This window comes from Rhinoraja longicauda, chromosome 5 (genome assembly GCF_053455715.1).
Source record: "Rhinoraja longicauda isolate Sanriku21f chromosome 5, sRhiLon1.1, whole genome shotgun sequence".
NCBI lineage: Eukaryota > Metazoa > Chordata > Chondrichthyes > Rajiformes > Arhynchobatidae > Rhinoraja > Rhinoraja longicauda.
This window is the reverse complement of record NC_135957.1, coordinates 52807754-52826537: the sequence shown is the minus strand read 5'-3', so window position 1 is coordinate 52826537 and position 18784 is coordinate 52807754. Positions and strand designations below refer to the sequence as shown.

At 40.0% G+C, this 18784-nt stretch overlaps 1 protein-coding gene across 3 annotated transcripts in view; it reads right to left on the bottom strand.

Annotated features, from left to right (window-relative positions):
* Positions 1-18784, bottom strand: part of mtcl3 (MTCL family member 3) — a 61676-nt gene that overhangs the window by 19747 nt on the left and 23145 nt on the right. The window contains exons 5-9 of one of the 3 annotated variants that reach the window (XR_013547277.1): positions 15279-15347; positions 10386-11600; positions 8434-8621; positions 4875-4974; positions 1259-1321 (exon numbers count right to left, since the gene is read on the bottom strand). Coding sequence is in view for 1 of the 3 variants with exons in the window: in XM_078399552.1 (XP_078255678.1) it covers positions 8622-8732; positions 10386-11600; positions 15279-15347 (1395 nt within the window). In the remaining 2 variants the exon portion in view is untranslated. Of the gene's footprint in view, positions 1-1258; positions 1322-4874; positions 4975-8433; positions 8733-10385; positions 11601-15278; positions 15348-18784 lie in introns of those variants that run through there. The other 2 variants (XR_013547276.1, XM_078399552.1) reach the window with 2 other exon arrangements.

Genomic DNA, 18784 nt, shown 5'->3' with positions numbered 1-18784 from the left:
AAATTAACAGAGTTAAATTTCAGAGCACTGACCTACCATTTGATTTAGGAAACACTGAAAAATGAATATTCTTTAGGTTGCAGAACAGAAAATGGGTTGGGGCAGTGTGAATTGATAGATTGAGGTGGTATCTGGTGATCACTGAAGAAAGCAGACATTTTCTCCATTTAATTCCATTTTAATTTCGAATTCCAAATGTCATTTTGCCTGTTTTGCCTGTTATATGTGTTTTCTTATTTTCCAATATATTTCAGCTTTTTATGGTTGCACAGCCTTGCATAAGATTGCCTGCAGGGAGGACAATTTACCTCTCATGTTGAAATTTGCGATGAGGCTTAAACAGTTTAAGAAAATCCTGTCCTCTGTAGACAGGATTGATGACTGATACTAACAGAGCATGTAATTGAATTACATTCAATACAGAATTGTCAGTGTTTGAAATTAATCAATTCATAACTTTGCAGTAGAGACTTTCCATATTGCTTGCTGAAGCTCGTGTAAATCATGCCAAGACCAGTTGTAATGCTTATATGGTCAAAAATTCTGGTTCCCATACAAACAATAACAGAGTCAAAACATTTTCACGGACTGAGTGCTGGCAAAACACCAAGAACACTGTGTGGAAGAAGGAACTGCAGATGTTGGTTTAAACCGAAAATAGACACCAAAAGCTGGAGTAACTCAGCGGGACAGGCAGCATCTCTGGAGAGAAGGACTGGGTGATGTTTCGGGTCGAGACCCTTCTTCAGACCAAGAACGCTGCACTAAGAATCTCTGAGGCTGTAGGGAATTTCTGTCAAATGTTCAGCAGAAATCTGATGGAAACGGAGCAGATTGGACAAGAGAGGTCCCAAACCAAATTGGTTAGTACGAGAGTCTATCTCTAACCCGCATCTGATTTTAACAGAGGGTAACAATTACCAGGAACAACAAATCTTTACAATGAGATTTCCAGCTTTAACAGCTAATAATGGCTCCTGGTATAGATGTTCAGTCAGTTGAGATATACTAATATTGAGAATGTCATAAGCAAGTCTCAATAAAAGTGGGTAACCCAGTTAAGAGTCTAATTAAAAAATGGTATTTTCCTTTTAGTTTTCTAGGATCAGTAAAAGACCCCATTATCCACCACCTTCTCGCAATCTCTAAACTGTATACAAGTATGGGTAGGGCAAGAACATGGTATACACCTATGTGGTGGGGTCAGTCACAGCACCATATTATTAAGATGTACTTCCACTGATCTAGGATCATTGATGTATAGCACAAGTGGCCAATATCACTGTGGGATCATCGCATGCTATTTGTTCACTCTAGAAATCTGAGGAAAGAAACCAGGTACACAGTCATCTATCACAGGACTAAGTACTATTTTCAACAGTGAATTACGATCATTTGAAGACCTAATTACAAATAATAGGGGAACACAGGCATTCGATTTATCAGTTTCTTACTTGGCTCAGACACTTACATTCTGTTCTTATCAAGCTCTGCAGAAAATTTAATTTTGATTTGAGAGATTAGAACCAGATTACCAAAAAATGAAATTGAAGGTCTCCATTGCTCCAGATTTGTCTTGAGATAAAACAAAATTACAAAAACAAAAATAGATAACATACAATAGAGTGATTTTAATGACTTTATGTACTGTAGTACTTTAGACCCAGCAAATAGAGTTAATCTTAGAGTGTTGAACTTTGCAGGATCCAGATTTCCCATGTACATAATAACTACAATTTGGTAAATGTCCTTGTTTAGACAACAGCACTTTTAAATAAATGCTAGATGGTAACTAGCATATTTCACAAAAAATTGTTCTCAAGAGAAGTTAATCTTATTGGTAAATCTAGAACTCCATTTTCAAAATAAAATCTCCCAGCACAATTCAATGGTGCTCTGTTTGTCTCATGTGAAATATGTGCATATTTTTACATATTTACACATGTAGGTGCTCGATGTTTTGGCACCATTTCCAGAGTCCAAAGCACAATTACTAATTTCCTAAAGTATTGATGTACTGCAGAATTCATGTACTAACATTCTCAATATAAAATATTCTGTACATGTAAAGCTGAAAACATTTACTCTTCAGGGTATAGGCTCCAGCTGCAACAACCTTGAGATCATAATTTATCTAGCACTTTATTAAGGACCGGAGGCTAGCTCAGAGGGATTGTACAGTAAGCAACATCACATCTGTGGATCTAAGAGAGTTCAAACAGCAGAAAAACGTTTTTTCCTTTCTTTGTTCCTGATACTTTGATTTAACTGGTCTCTATGCATGTTACTAATAGCCACATTAGGAAGCAACTCTGCATTATTACACAGTTTTTTTTTTGGTGCTATGTAAGCAAAGTGGAATGCAAATCAAATGAGTTTGCATCAAATTGCACCAGTGTAAAAATTCATCCATGTGCTTCCATTCACAACACACGCTAATGTCCTGTTTAGAAACATAGAAAATAGGTGCAGGAGGAGGCCATTCGGCCCTTCAAGCCAGCACCACCATTCATTGTGATCATGGCTGAACATCCATAATTAGTAACCTGTGCCCAACTTCTCCCCATATCCCTTGATTCCACTAGCCCCCAGAGCTCTATCTAACTCTCTCTTAAATTCATCCAGAGATTTGGCCTCCACTGCCCTCTGTGGCAGAGAATTCCACATGTTTCTGCATGAAACATGAATGTAATGTGATTTTCTAATAATTGCTCCTTTAAAGCATCAAAGGGAGAAATGAGTCTATGCGATTGCCAAGTAGACCTATCTTCAGCTCGCTCAAACCAAATATGGGATTTATGTCTGCAGCTAAGCAATTTAAAAGGAGCCTCCTTGAGCAGGTCTCAGCCTGGAGCAAGAATCATAGTCAGGCAGGTTTCCCACAATCTACTTATGTAGTTGTTTGCCATCACCCTTGGTAATGAAGCCACCCACACCCCTCATGCTCACAAACCTCAGCCTTCAACCACCACCCATCAGCTTCTCAAGCATATAACGTCATCGATCAAACTCTACCCATCAATCTACTGCCCCATCTCACAAGACAATGATCACTTAACTTGATCCCCAACTCCAAGCCCCCCAGTAAACATTGACGTTCCCCATACTCAGGAACTCCCACCCAGTTACTCACAATTCACTGTCAAGTTCCCTGAATGAAGAGTATCGTAACTCAGCAACCAAACCCCGTCACCATCAGTGATTTCATTCTCACAACTCTAAGCCCAATATCTCACCAATAACTCTAGACTGACTACACGTCTTCCCACCCTGCTTCCTGCAAATACTTCATCCCCTACTCCAAATTCCTCCATCAACACCACATCTGCGCCCAAGATGAGGTGTTCCATACCAGGACACCAGAGATGTCCTCATTCTTTAGGGAATGGGGGTTCCCCTCTTCCATCATAGATGAGGCCCTTACTAGTGTCTCCTCGATATCCCGCAGCTCTGCACTTGCTCCCCCTCCCCCCAGTCGTAACAGGAACAGAGCCCCCCTAGTCATCACCTTCCACCCCATCAGCCATCGCAGACAGCACATAATCATCTGACATTTTCACCACCTCCAACGGGATTCCACCATTAGCCACATCTTCCCATCTCCAACTCTTTCTGTTTTCTGCAGAGTCTGTTCCCTCGGCAACTCCCTGTCAACTTGTCCCTTCCCACCCAAAACACTCTCCCCAGGTACTGATCAGCTGAATGATCAGCCATGATCATATTGAATGGCGGTGCAGGCTCGAAGGGCCAAATGGCCTACTCCTGCATCTATTTTCTATGTTTCTATGTTTCTATGTACTTTCCGCTACAACCGCAGGAGATGCAACACCTGTCTCTATATCTCCCCCCTTGATTCCGTCCAAGGACCCCGACAATCTTTTCAGGTAAGACACAGGTTCACGTACCTCCTCCAACCTCATCTAATGTATCCGCTGTTCTCGGTGTGGACTCCTATATATCAGCGAGACCAATTGCAGACTGGGCGATCGTTTCGCTGAACACCTCCGCTCAGGCTGCCTAAACCTACCTGATCTCCCGGTTGCTAAACACTTTAACTCCCCTCCCATTCCCACACTGTCCTGGGGCTCCTCCATTGTCAGAGTGAGGCCCGGCGCAAATTGGAGGGACAGCAGCTTTTATCCCAGTGGTATGAACATTGACTTCTCCAACTTCAAGTAACCATTGCTTTTCCATTCTCTCCATCCCTCCTCCTTCCCAGTTCTCCGACCAGTCTTACTGTCTCCGACTATATTTTATCTGTTTGCTTTGTTGTTGTTGTCATCTTCTCCCAGCTAACAATGATCTATTCTACATTTTCCTTAATCTCCATTCCCTTTGTCCTATTTTCACACCTTACACGTCCTTATCTATGTATCTCCCTCTTCTCTGACATCAGTCTGCAGAAGAGTCTCGACCCGAAGTGTCACCCATTCCTCCTCTCCAGAGATGCTGCCTGTCCCGCTGAGTTACTGCAGCATTTTGTGTCTACCCTGGACTGTAGTTCCATCTATGACTGTAGATCTACTGTTCTGCATCAATTAAGCCTTTCCTTACACATGCCTCTCCCCTGCACCTTCCAATAACCAACTCTTCCCCTCTCCACTCAGGATTTCCACTGCATCCAGACCCCAAACTTACTGATTTTCTTTCGGCATTCTGCAATGGCAGAACTTGCAAAGATGAGGCATGAGCTCATGTAAGGTATTATCGACAGCACTCAGCACCTTGGGTCTGAGGCTTTATTGAATTTTTAAGCAAAGGGTCCATGACCAAAATGGTGAATGTGCCAGTGGACTAATGCGAGTCCTTGGCTGCTAATGATTTTTTTAGGTCAATGCTTCACATTTACTTGGGAATAGAACAAGGTTGCTTACCTCTTCTCCAGTTTCCTACATTTTCTGAATGAAAATTAGTATGCTGCCTACTCAAAAGCAACCTGTGCACCATTCATTAACTTGGATGTCTTTTTTATCTCTGAAAGACAAAAAAAAGGAAATTAAATACAAGATGTCACTCATTTTTAAAAAAAGCCAGTATTAGTAACACGAGAAAATTGGTTGGCAGACAGAAAGCAAAGAGAGGGGTTAAATGGGTCCCTTTCAGAATGGCAGGCAGTGCCTAGTGTGGTACCGCAAGGCTTGGTGCTGGGACCGCAGCTATTTACAATATACATTAATGACTTGGATGAAGGGATTAAAAGTAACATTAGCAAATTTGCAGATGACACAAAGCTGGGTGGCAGTGTGAACTGTGAGGAAGATGCTATGCGGTTGCAGGGTGACTTGGACAGGTTGTGTGAGTGGGCAGATGCATGGCAGATGCAGTTTAATGTGGATAAGTGTGAGGTTATCCACTTTGGTGGTAAGAATAGGAAGGCAGATTATTATCTGAATGGTGTCAAGTTAGGAAAAGGGGACATACAACGAGATCTGGGTGTCCTAGTGCATCAGTCACTGAAAGGAAGCATGCAGGTACAGCAGGCAGTGAAGAAAGCCAATGGAATGTTGGCCTTCATAACAAGAGGAGTTGAGTATAGGAGCAAAGAGGTCCTTCTGCAGTTGTACAGGGCCCTAGTGACACCGCACCTGGGGTACTGTGTGCAGTTTTGGTCTCCAAATTTGAGGAAGGATATTCTTGCTATTGAGGGCGTGCAGCGTAGGTTTACTAGGTTAATTCCTGGAATGGTGGGACTGTCGTATGTTGAAAGACTGGAGCGACTAGGCTTGTATACACTGGAATTTAGAAGGATGAGAGGGGATCTTATTGAAACATATAAGATTATTAAGGGGTTGGACACGTTAAGTGAAAGGAAACATGTTACCAATGTTGGGGGAGTCCAGAACCAGGGGCCACAGTTTAAGAATAAGGGATAGGCCATTTAGAACGGAGACGAGGAAAAACTTTTTCAGTCAGAGAGTTGTAAATCTGTGGAATTCTCTGCCTCAGAAGGCAGTGGAGGCCAATTCTCTGAATGCTTTCAAGAGAGCGCTAGATAGAGCTCAAGGATAGCGGAGTCAGGGCGTATGGGGAGAAGGCAGGAACGGGGTACTGATTGAGAATGATCAGCCATGATCACATTGAATGGTGGTGCTGGCTCGAAGGGCCGAATGGCCTACTCCTGCACCTATTGTCTATTGTCTAACACATTACACAAAACTATTGCATGCATTATCCACCCTGAGACATAATAAAATCCTGCCCAAGAATTATATTGGAGGTATTGGAATCTAAAACATTCGCACAAATATCACTGAAAAACTGAGCAGCAATAACAGGCAGCAGAGATGACCTTCAATAACTTTCGATGTCATTTGTTAATGTTCAGCAACATAATCAAACAATGCAAACATTCTGAAAAGTTATTAAACAATCACAAGTGTAGTATTTCTCATGGGTGGAGGAACTCAATAAACATATTTATGAAAGGATTTTAACCTTGAAAATATCAATGTCATTTGTCTCTCAAGAAAGCTCATTAAAATCAACAAAACAAAAATGCTATTTGCTCAATAAAGAGTGAACACTAATTGCATTAAAGATGTGACTGACTTGGATTAGTTGAAAAGCAACAGTAGGTTGGCAAAGCACGGCTCAGAGTGCTTAATATTTGACGGTATACTGATGACTATTAACCAATTCAAAGTGGGTAAATGAAAGTCCTCCCATTGCATGTCCAGCTGAACCTATGGACTGGACACTAGCTAATATTTGTCCTTTCTCTAAGAAGGGAAGTAGGGAGACTCCAGGGAATTAGAGACTGGTGAGCCTGATGTCAGTGATTGGGAAGTTTTTGGAAAGGATTCTTCGGGATAGGATTTACTTCCATTTAGAAGAGAATGGATTAATTAGAGACATTAGGCTTGATTTTATACGTGGCAGATTGAGCGTTACCAACTTGAATAAGTGTTTGAGGAGGTGATGAAGGTGATCGATGAGGTTTGGGCAGTGGATGTTGTCTCCAAGATATTTGATAAAGTCCCACATGATAGGCTGTTTCAGAATGTTAAAATGCATGGGATTACTGTGAATGAATAAAATATTCCTGGAAAGCTGAACCCAGCACGCAAGAGTTAAATAACTCAAACTACTGTAATTATAGAGATAGACAGAAAGTGCTTGAGTAACTTAGCAGGCCAGGCAATATGTCTGGTGAAAAAGGATGGGCGATGTTTTGTGTGTTCTGCTTTCTAAGCACCACTCCTCTTGTGAAGCTGGAATCAGCTCGTAAACAATTAGGGCGGCACGGTGGCGCAGCGGTAGAGTTGCTGCCTTACAGTGAATGCAGTGCTGGAGACCCAGGTTCGATCCTGACTACGGGTGCTGTGTGTACAGAGTTTGTACATTCTCCCCATGACCTGCGTGGGTTTTCTCCAAGATCGTCGGTTTTCTTCCACACTCCAAAAACGTACAGGTATGTAGGTTAATTGGGTTGGTATTGTAAAAATTGTCCCTAGTGGGTATAGGATAGTGTTAAGGTATCACAAAAAGCTGGAGTAACTCAGTGGGTCAGGCAGCATCTCAGGAGAGAAGGAATGGGTGACGTTTCGGGTCGAGACCCTTCTTCAGGATAGTGTTAATGTGCGGGGATCACTGGTCGGCTGATAAGGCTAAAGCTATCAATTATTTCACACCCTAATTCCACATGAGAAGTTGATGATGAGCTAGCTCCTTGAATATCATTGGGAAATTAATATGAGAGAATAGGATTGGCAAAATATGAATGAGAAAAGGATTGGAAAAAATAAATTAAGCATATTGAAATGAACACAATTTTATTTGTTAATCATACAGATTTAACAGGCCTTATAAAAGAATGAAAAGCATACTTGCCACACTTTTCAGACACATTTCCTGATACAAATGGGGAATTTAAATTCTCAGATGGTGATTTTGAATGAGTTCCAAACACAAATTCTGACACTCTCTTACATGCCTGTTTTAACCCAGGAATAATATTACCACTGCTTGATGCAAGGGGCTGGGATCTAAATTACAATGTTACTGTTGTCATGGTGCCCTTAGTTTAGTTTATTAGTCTAGTTTATTATTGTTACATGTACTGAGGTAAAAAGCTTTTGTTTGCATCTTATCAAGTCAAAGAAAAGCCTATACATGATTACAATCAAGCGTCCACAGATTTAAAAAAAAGGGTACAACATTTAGTGTAAGAAAATGTCCGATTAAAGATAATTCAAAGCTCTCCAATGAGGTAGATGGGAGGTCAGCACTGCACTGATGAGAGGACTGTTCAGTTGCCTGAGATTAGCTGGGAAGAAACTCTCCCTAAATCTGGACTGTTTCTGAGTGTTATATATCACATCAATATTTTAGTATTATAGAAGACAGACTTTGGAAGTTGGATAAACAGATTTTAAGAGATCACACTCCAATATCAAGCTTAGCCAAAGAGAAAGGAGTTAGAAAATAACTCACCTAATGGCTTCATATAAAAAATCCATGCTGAAAATTGGTAGTCTCCAGTATTTAACAAAGGTTCGCATATTTGTTTCCGTAATATCTTGACTGCTAAGTGTGTTACTTTGTATTTGCTGATTTCTTGATGAGATATTAAAATAAATGAACAAACAAAAAAAGGTTGTGTACTGAAGGAGATGGGGATTCTACAGAACAAAAAAAAGTGTGAAAAGAAAAACCAATTTAAATATGGTAGCGTAGGACAATGATGAAAATAATACAAGGATGAGAATAAGTAAAATAATTGGTTGAAACATCTGGACAGGCAAATACAAAAAGCAAGAATTACTATTAAATATCATTAAAGAGCATTCATATCATAACAATTTTGAGTTTTGAAAATAATGATAAAATATCACAATATATAGTGTCTACAACATATTAATTACTTAGATTATAAAATTTATACAAGACTTTTGTTACAACTGCTACAAAACATTATATGTATATATTGGTAATGTACATTACTATAATGTATATACTTTGTATATACATTGTATATATATACACATGTGTATATATACATTACATTATACATTATATACATCGTAGATAACGTAGATATTGGTAATGTACATTACTATAATGTATATACTTTGTATATACTTTGTATATACTTTGTATACTATAATGTATATACTTTGAAATTAAAAATAAAATTTAAATAAAAGCTGGAACATTAAATAAATTAATGCATTTAAGTCATATAATTATGGAAAATGTACACAGTATATGCACATACAAATTTGTCCTGAAGTGGCAGTGTTAAATACACACAATTATGGCAGCTGTATGAGGAAAAAAGTGATCATGGATCAAAACCTCAAACCTACCACAATGCACAAGTGCTACTGGGCAACAGTCAGAGTCATAGAGTTACACAGCACAAAAACAGGCCCTTCGGCCCGACTTAATTCTGCCAACCAAGTTGCCTACCTGAGCTTGCCTCATTTGTTTGCATTTGGGCCCATATCCCTCTAAATCATTCCCATCCATGTACCTGTTTAAATGTCTTTTAAATGTTGGAATTGTACCAACCTCTACAATTTCCTCTGGCAGCTGGTTCCACAGAACCAACACCCTCTGTGTGAAAGGTTGCCCTTCATGACCTCCTTAAATCTTTCTCCTCTCACCTTAAATCTATGCAATCTAGTTTGAGACTCCCTTACCCCGGGAAGAAAAGGACTGTGGCCATTCACCTTAACTCTGTCCCTTCATGATTTTATAAACCTCTATAATGAATCAGTTATGCTCTCAGAGATCCTTGGAAAAAGTGCAACATTTCCATTGATTTGATGAAACCCCTTTGCCCATAACCGTGCAAAATGAAGAAACATTGAAGGTGGCACTGATAACCCTGAGTTCATTGTTTGAGAGCCCATCATACACAGTGGAAGAGCTCAGTGTCCTGCAAACAACCCACCCACCTGCCCCACAGCAGTAGCTCATACATCCTCTAGTGGCTTCATCAACCACTATGATCCCACGGAACTGGAGTGGAAGCAAATTATCCTCAATCCAGAGGATGCCTAAAGTGGAAGAAAACTGTAACATCTGTATTTTGTACCCCACTTTCAAAATCATGTTTCTGTTATGCAGAATTCCACTAAAATCAGTGGAAAAATATTTTGGAAGCAGGGCAAAATGCACAACCTCTATTAAATTACTTGTTCAATGTAAACAACTAGCAAAGGGTTCCTTAAATCTCTCCATTGTAACATAGTATTTTTCACAAGGGAATACTAAAAACAAACTACCCTGTTGTGTTAAATATACTATTAAAGTGCCATAAATAATAGCAAATTGTAAGAAATCTTACAAAATCTATATAATTGAATGAAGTTATCAGCATTTAACTAAATTGAAAATGCTGATATTTTCATCGTGCAACCCATGTGAACTTTGCTTACCTGACTAACGGACAAAGGTTCCTCTGCGTTTTTTTCATCTGTTGTTTTCGGTACCTCTAGTCTGTCTATGAAAGTTTGCAGCTCCTTCTGAAATGCTTTCATCTGAGCATTGATCCTGTAGAGAAGTTCATGCTCCCTGATCCTACTGCTTTCATCTTCTTCCTCAATTCTGCCAAACAGATCACCATTTGCTACATAAATTCTTGCTTCAGTTATTATTGTGTTTGTGTCTGTGATCAATCGATCTATAGTTCTGCTCAGTCGCTCTGCCTCCAGCCGTATGTCTGACATCTGTTGTCGGTCCTTGAGATTTTTTTGAAGCAATCTACCATCTGTAGAAAATAAGGACCTTGGTGGAGTCTGTAAACACCTGATGTTGCGAACTTCTTCCGAGTCACTTTCTCCACCAATGGGCCCTTCCCTTTTACGGTGAGGAGGCCGAGAATCATCATCACTTTCTTTTTTTCCTGCGTCACTTTCTGCATCACTATCTCTGGGACTTCCACGGATACCCAAATGGGATGCTAGGTCATAGCGTTGCATATTGGACATCAGTACACGATTTTCATATTGCAACTGCATGACTTTGCCACTGAGTTCATTGATTTGCATTCTAGCTGACTTTAGTTCTTCTTGTAGCACTTCTGTAACTTTGGAATTCTCACTATTCCTGGAAGCATCTTGAGCAGCTCCTGTTTTGTACTTGTACTTATTGACTTCAGCAGAAAGTCGTTTATTTTGGTCTTCTAAGTCAGCCAGGTTTCGTCTCAGTAACTCAGCTTCATCCTCAACCAGCTGTAAGTTCTGTCTTAATTCTGACACGGCTTCACTTTGATCCCGAAAAGCAGAAGCACCGACACCCATATAATCTTCACCAACTATTCCTCCTTTTTCATAGTGGGCCCTTATATCATCCAACTCAGCCTTTAATCCTCTATTTTCAACCTCAAGTTCGACAATTTTTCTCCCCAGGATATTAGCTTCTTCTTCTACCAGTCGTAGACGTAGTTTGAGTTCAGCTTCCCTGGTTGTAGGAGGTCCTCCTGCTTCACCTTTTGGCAAAGGACTTTCTAGATCCCCATAAAATGACCTGTACTTTTGCAATTCACGCTCCATTCTGTCCTTCTCTTTGTCGATCTTTGCCATTTTCTTACGCATTAAAACTGCCTCTTCTTTGATGAACAGTAGTTGGCATTTTATATCGTCATTGTCCTCCTTGGGGATAATTAGCAAAACAGTCCTACTATTAGCATCCTTGAATCAATAAAGATGACTTTATAGAGTTGACAATCAATTAAAGAGCAACACTGCTTCAGTATTAATTTGTAATTCAGCAGATTTTACAAGCCAATTTGAATGAATAATTTCAGCCATCAATATGTGAGAAGTACCGCTAAGGACCACTATTAAGATTGCAAAAATGGACTAATGACGAGCATTAATTTACCAATGCTACCAATCCTCGGTCTCCAGAAATACTAGGGGACTGAGGAACTGAAGGAATTCCACATTAGTCAGGAAATGACAACTAGGTAAACTGTTGGGACCGAAGACAGATAAATCCTCAGGGCCTGATGGTCTGCATCCCAGAGTATTCAAGGAGATGGTTCTAGAAATCGTGGATGCATTGGTGATCATTTTCCAATGTTCTATAGACTCTGGATCAGTTCCTGTGGACTGGAGGGCAGCTAAAGTAACCCCACTTTTTAAGAAAGGAGGGAGAGAGAAAACGGGAAAGTATAGAGCAGTTAGCGTTACATCGGTAGTGGGGAAGATGCTTGAGTCGATTATTAAAGATGTAATAGCAGCTCATGTGGGAAGCAGTGACTGGATCAGTTAAAGTCTGGATGGATTTATGAAGGGGAAATCATACTTGATTAATCTTCTGGAATTTTTTGACGATGTAACAAGTAGAATGGATAAAGGAGAGCTAGTGGATGTGGTGTATCTGGACTTTCAAAAAGCCTCTGACAAGATCCCACACAAGAGATTAGTGTGCAAAATTAGAGCACATGGTATCAGGGGTAGGGTATTGACATGGGTAGAGAACTGGTTGGCAGACAGGAAGCAAAGAATAGGAATTAACAGGTCCTTTTCAGAATGGCAGGCAGTGAGTAGTGGGGTGCTGCAGGGCTCAGTGCTGGAACCCCAATTATTTACAATACATATTAATGATTTAGACAAGGGGATTAAATGTAACATCACCCATTTTTTGGATGACACAAAGCCGAGTGGCAGTGTGGTCTGTGAGGAGGATGCTATGAGGCTGCAGGGTGACTTAGATAGGTTGGGTGAGTGGGCAGATGCTTGCAGATGCAGTATAATGCAGGATAAATGTGAGGTTATCCACTTTAGTGGCAAGAACAAGAAGGCAGACTATTATCTGAATAGTGTCAGATTAGGAAAAGGGGAGGTGCAACGACACCTGGGTGTTCTTGTACATCACTGAAAGTCAGCAGGCAGGCACAGCAAGCAATAAAGAAAGCAAATGGCATGTTGGCCTTTATAGCAAGAGGGTTTGAGGAGAGGAGCAAAGAGGTCCGACTGCAGTTGTGCAGGCCCTGGTGAGACCACACCTGGGGTATTGTGTGCCGTTTTGGTCTCCTAATTTGAGGAAGGATTCATCTTGCTATTGAGGGAGTGCAGCGTAGGTTCACCAGATTAATTCCCGGGATGGCAGGACTGACATATGATGAAAGAATGGGTCAACTGGGCTTGTATTCACTGGAATTTAGAAGGATGAGAGGGGATCTTATAGAAACATATAAAATTCTTAAGGGATTGGACAGGCTAGATGTAGGAAAAATGTTCCCCATGTTGGGGGAGTCCAGAACCGAGGTCACAGTTTAAGAATAAGGGATAGGCCATTTAGGACTGAGATGAGGAAAAACATTTTCACCCAGAGAGTTGTGAATCTGCACAATTCTCTGCCAAGAAGGCAGCGGAAGCTAATTCACTGGATGTTTTCAAGAGAGAGTTCGATTTAGCTCTTAAGGCTAACGGAATCAAGGGATATGTGGAAAAAGCAGGAACGGGGTACTGATTTTGGATGATCAGCCATAATTTTGAATGGCGGTGCTGGCTCGATGGGCCGATTGGCCTACTCCTGTACCTATTTTCTATGTTTCTATGTAATACCACATTTCCTTTAGCATATTAATTTGTTGAAGACCATGTCATTTTACAGAGTTTTTCATGGAAAAGATCACCTACTTAGTTGAAGATGACCAAGTTACATTTCTATGCTGGCATATTTGATGACCTTTCTGCTTGTATAACATTTGTGTTGAAAATTCATTCCAGAGGAATTGATCCTCTGCTATTGGGACAATCATATGTGATATAACTTCCCACACAATGTATTCCACCTCCAAAAACCAGCTGCATTAAAATGGAATTCAGAAGAGGCAAAACAAAATGGCAATGGCTATCAGACGCCAACAATCGATCCATCATGTTAATCTTTACCATCCCAGCCAAAAGTCCTCATTGAGGAAAGATGCAATGTGTATTGGAGCCTAGAATTCCAAAAGAGCAGGAATTTAAGTATGTGGGAAGTTCCTAAAAACATAGCACAACCTGCCCATATCTGGCTGTGGCAAAGAAAAGGGCAAACACTAAATCTATTAACAGTTAGTGAACAGTTCTGGTTGCCCCATTACAAGTGAGATGTGGAGGCTTTGGAGAGGGTGCAGATGAGGTTTACTGGAATGCTGCCTGTATTAAAAAGTATGAACTATAAGGACAGGTTGAGCAAACTTGGGATTATTTTCTCTGGAGCTTCAGAGACTAAGGGGAGACATGATGGAGGCATGGATGGAGTAAACATCAGAATCTTTTCTCCAAAGTGGAAATGTCAATACCAGAGAATTCAGCTTGGGGAGGGGGTGGGGGGGGGAGGACTGGATAGTGTGGGGAATGTTAAAAGATAATACTTAAGGTGATTTTTTTTAAATTCAAAGAGGGGTAGGTACCTGGAACGACCTGCCAGGGGTGGCGTTTAAGAGGCATTTAGATAGTCACATGAACATGTAGGAAATGGAGAGATAGGGATCGTACACAGGACAATTTTGCATCATACCTGGCACAGACATAATGGGAAGAGGGTCTGTTCCTGCACTGCACTGTTCTATGCTCTAAATGGGCATTAAATGTGTTAATGAGGCTTCGAGTTTCAAATGTGACCTTTATTTAGTTATTTATTCTAGGCTGATTAGTTTTACTTGACATCAGAAAAAAATAACAACCCAAGTAAGGTGAAAATAACTTCAGAAAGGAGATAACGCCTTCTTGAGCCTGGAAGACAAGATGTGTTTCCTGCCTGGCCCCTAAATTAATCTGTTTTTTACCATCAGGTACCTGTTGCAAAAAAGGACTTCATAGTCATAACTGGTATCAGACACCTGCAACTCAGAGTTGGTTGCAAACAACCCAGGGTTGAATACTACCACTCTAATTCTAAATGGCTGTTAGGCTGGACTCTGTGTGAATTTTGACAGTGGTGTATAATGACAGTCTCTGTTTTAGTAAGTCTCTGTTCTTTGAAAGTAACCAGTTTTATCAATATTATTGAAATTGCTAAGCTACACCTTATCACCATTCATGCAAATCAATCACTCTGCAACAATAATTCTTCTTAGGCCCCCTCGGTCATGGCTGACCATGGGCGATGCATCCTAGTTGGCTGCTTGCTCCACACCTCGGCTGGAGCAGCGTCGCTTGTGGCTGAAGAGACCAATGCAGGAGTGACAGTCTCTGTCGCAAAGGTCAACAATAATTAGGTCATGTAAAATTACCTGGATTTAAGATAGATAATATTTCTTATAAAATCATTCATGTAAATATATTACTCGGTTGCAAAGTTACTTACTATGTTAAAAAAAATCACATTACCTCTTGATTTTGTTGAGATTTCTTTTCAGATTTTTGCAGATCTTTACTTCCACGTCGCTTCAATGAAGACTAAAGGAAAATGAAATGAGATATCCTGATGGTAATTCATTAATTTAACCAATTATGTATGCAAAAATATTAATTACATCTTAAATAATCAGCCATTTATGCAAAATCAATTGCAGCTTCTCTGCCATCAGGATTACAAATGTTCAGGTTCAACTTGTTGCATTATATTCAAAACCCGAATATCAAAATTGCTGTTTGAAAACTGTACTGTTTCACGATCAAATAAAAATAAAAATTTACTAAACTGTCATTTTTTTCTGATTAAAAATTGCCTCTTTAAAATTTCTATGTGGATTGTATTTTATCCACAGCAAAAATTCATATCCTTTTATAATTATGTTCCACCTAATTTGTCCGGTTCAATGCCAACATAATTTAATTTACAAGCTCCATGAGCAGCTTCACTTCAGTAAGTTTATGATTTGATCAAGCATATTTCAGTTATACTTCATAAAATAGCATCTTATATACAATAGCAATTTATTCAACATCACATTCAATGCGTGCAACGTGCATTTCATTGAAACGTTGCATTTTTAATACCTGTTCGTGTGTACTTGGTGATAGACCCAAAATGCTGGAGTAACTCAACAGGACAGGCAGCATCCCAAGAGAGAAGGAATCGGTGACATTTCAGGTTGAGGCCTTCTTCAGACTGAAGAAGGGTTTTGAGCCGAAATGTCACCCATTCCTTCTCTCTAGAGATGCTGCCTGTCCCGCTGAGTTACGTCAGCTTTTTGTGTCTATCTTCGGTTTAAATCAGCAGTTCCTTCCTACACAGTGCATAATTGGTGCTGTGATACAGTGCCCTCCATAATGTTTGGGACAAAGACCAATCATTTATTTATTTGCTTCTGTACTCCACAATTTGAGATTTGTAATAGAAAAAAATCGCATGTGGTTAAAGTGCACATTGTCAGCTTTTAATAAAGGCCATTTTTATACATTTTGGTTTCACCTTGTAGAAATTACAGCAGTGTTTATACATAGTCTCCCCATTTCAGGGCACCACAATGTTTGGGACACAGCAATTTCATGTAAATGAAAGTAGTGATGTTTAGTATTTTGTTGCATATCCTTTGCATGCAACGATACAAATTTGTGGGTTAAGTTTATGATATTTTTAAAAAGTTGACTTCAAACCACATTGGGGAATGTTGAACTAAAAGATGGGAAGATTATGACTCAGACATTAGTCCGAGCAAATTGGTCTCAAGGGCAGCTAAGGTTTGTAACTGAGCTGGCAATATTATTGGCTGCACTACCCTCAGCTTCAATTAAAACATTCTGCTGTCATCTTTGGTGATGCCAGGCCTGTATTGCAGCCATCTTTAGCTTATGCTTGTTTGGGGGGCTAGTCCCCTTCAGCTTTCTCTTCAGCATATAAAAGGCATGCTTAATTGGGTTCAGATCGGGTGATTGACTTGGCCACTCAAGAATTGACCATTTTTTAGCTATGAAAAACCTTTGTTGCTTTAGCAGTATGTTTGGGATCATTTTCTTGTTGTAGAATGAGCCGCCGGCCAATGAGTTTTGAGGCATTTGTTTGAACTTTAGCAGATAGGATGTATCTATACACTTCAGAATTCATTATGCTTCTACCATCAGCAGTTGTATCATCAATGAAGATAAGTGATCCATTTCCTTGATCCATTACCTTCAGCAGCCATACATGCCCAGGCCATAACACCCCTACCATCGTGTTTCACAGATGAGGTGGTATGCTTTGGATCTTGGGCAGTCCCTTCTCTCCTCCATACTTTGATCTTGTCATCACTCTGATATAAGTTAATCTTCGTCTTATCTGTTCACAAGACCTTTTTCCAGAACTGTGGTTGCTCTTTTAAGTACTTCTTGGCAAACTGTAACCTGGCCATCCTATTTTTGCAGCTAACCAGTGGTTTGCATCTCACAGTGTAGCCTCTGTATTTCTGTTCATTAAGTCTTCTGTGGACAGTGGTCATTGGCAAATCCTCACCTGACTCCTGAAGAGTGTTTCTGACCTGTCAGACAGGTGTTTGGGGATTTTTCTTTATTTTAGAGAGAATTCTTCAGTCATCAGCTGTGGAGGTCTTCCTTGGCCTCCCAATCCCTTTGCAATTAGTAAGCTCACCAGTGCTCTCTTTCTTACTGATGTTCCAAACAGTTGATTTTGGTAAGCCATAAGGTTTGGCTGATGTCTCTAACAGTTTTATTCTTGTTTCTCACTCTCATAATGGCTTCTTTGACTTTCATTGCCACAACTTTGATCCTCATGTTGATAAGTAGCAATAAAAGTTTCCAAAGGCGATGGAAAGACTGGAGGAATGACCCAATGCTGAGGCCAGGTTACAGTTTGCCAAGAAGTACTTAAAAGAGCAACCACATTAGGAGGCAATTAACCACACCTGAGCAATTACAAACACATGTGAAGCCATGTGTCCCAAACATTATGGTGCCCTGAAATGGGGGGACTATGGAAAAACACAGCTGTAATTTCTATATGGTGAAACCAAAATGTATAAAAATGGCCTTTAATAAAATCTGACAATGTGCACTTTAACCACATGCGATTTTTTCTATAACAAATCTCAAATTGAGAAGTACAGAGGCAAATAAATAAATGATGGGTCTTTGGCCCAAACATTATGGAGTACATATTTTCAGTATAGGCAGTTCTGCTATAATACATGTCTCGGCATCGTAAATTGGATATAAGGAGAGTGACGAATTAAGAAACACTTTTTTTTATAATGTGGGGCCTAATTGGTCACAACTCAATTTCGAATTAGTTAGGAATAGAGTATCTGTCTAAAACTTAGCATGCAACCTTTTACTATAAAAATATTTACCATCCCTGTCCCACCGCTCTGTAGTGTGAGTCATTTACTAGATGACGTGCAGCAACTTGCTAAGGGACCTTTCAAACTTATAAGACACAAAATTCTAGAGTAACTCAGCGGGCCAGGCAGCATTTCTGTATAGAAGGAATGGGTGACGTTTCGGGTCGAGACTCTTCTTCAGACTGATAGTCTGGGGAAAGGGAGATGCAGAGATAAGGAAGTGTATGGTGTGAAAATGATACAGTGGATGGAGATCAAGGAAAATGTAGAATAGATCATTGTTAGCTAAGAGAATGTAACAACAAGCACATGAATACACAATTACTGTCCAAGAAAAGAACCATCCTCAGAAATATGTCATAATTCTCTCGTAGTCTCTGTTTAAAATTTTGCAATCACTATGCAAAAACATAATAGAAGGACCTTCAACATAAAGACTCGAACAGTTCAAAATGACCTTGACCTTCTCATGAGTGATTAGGGGTGGGCAATAAATATTGGACTTGCCTGTGATGACAATTTTTTTTTTAATGAAGTGGAGGCCGGAGAATGGGGTTAGGAGGGAGAGGTAGATCAGCCATGATTGAATCGCGGAGTAGACTTGATGTGCTGAAT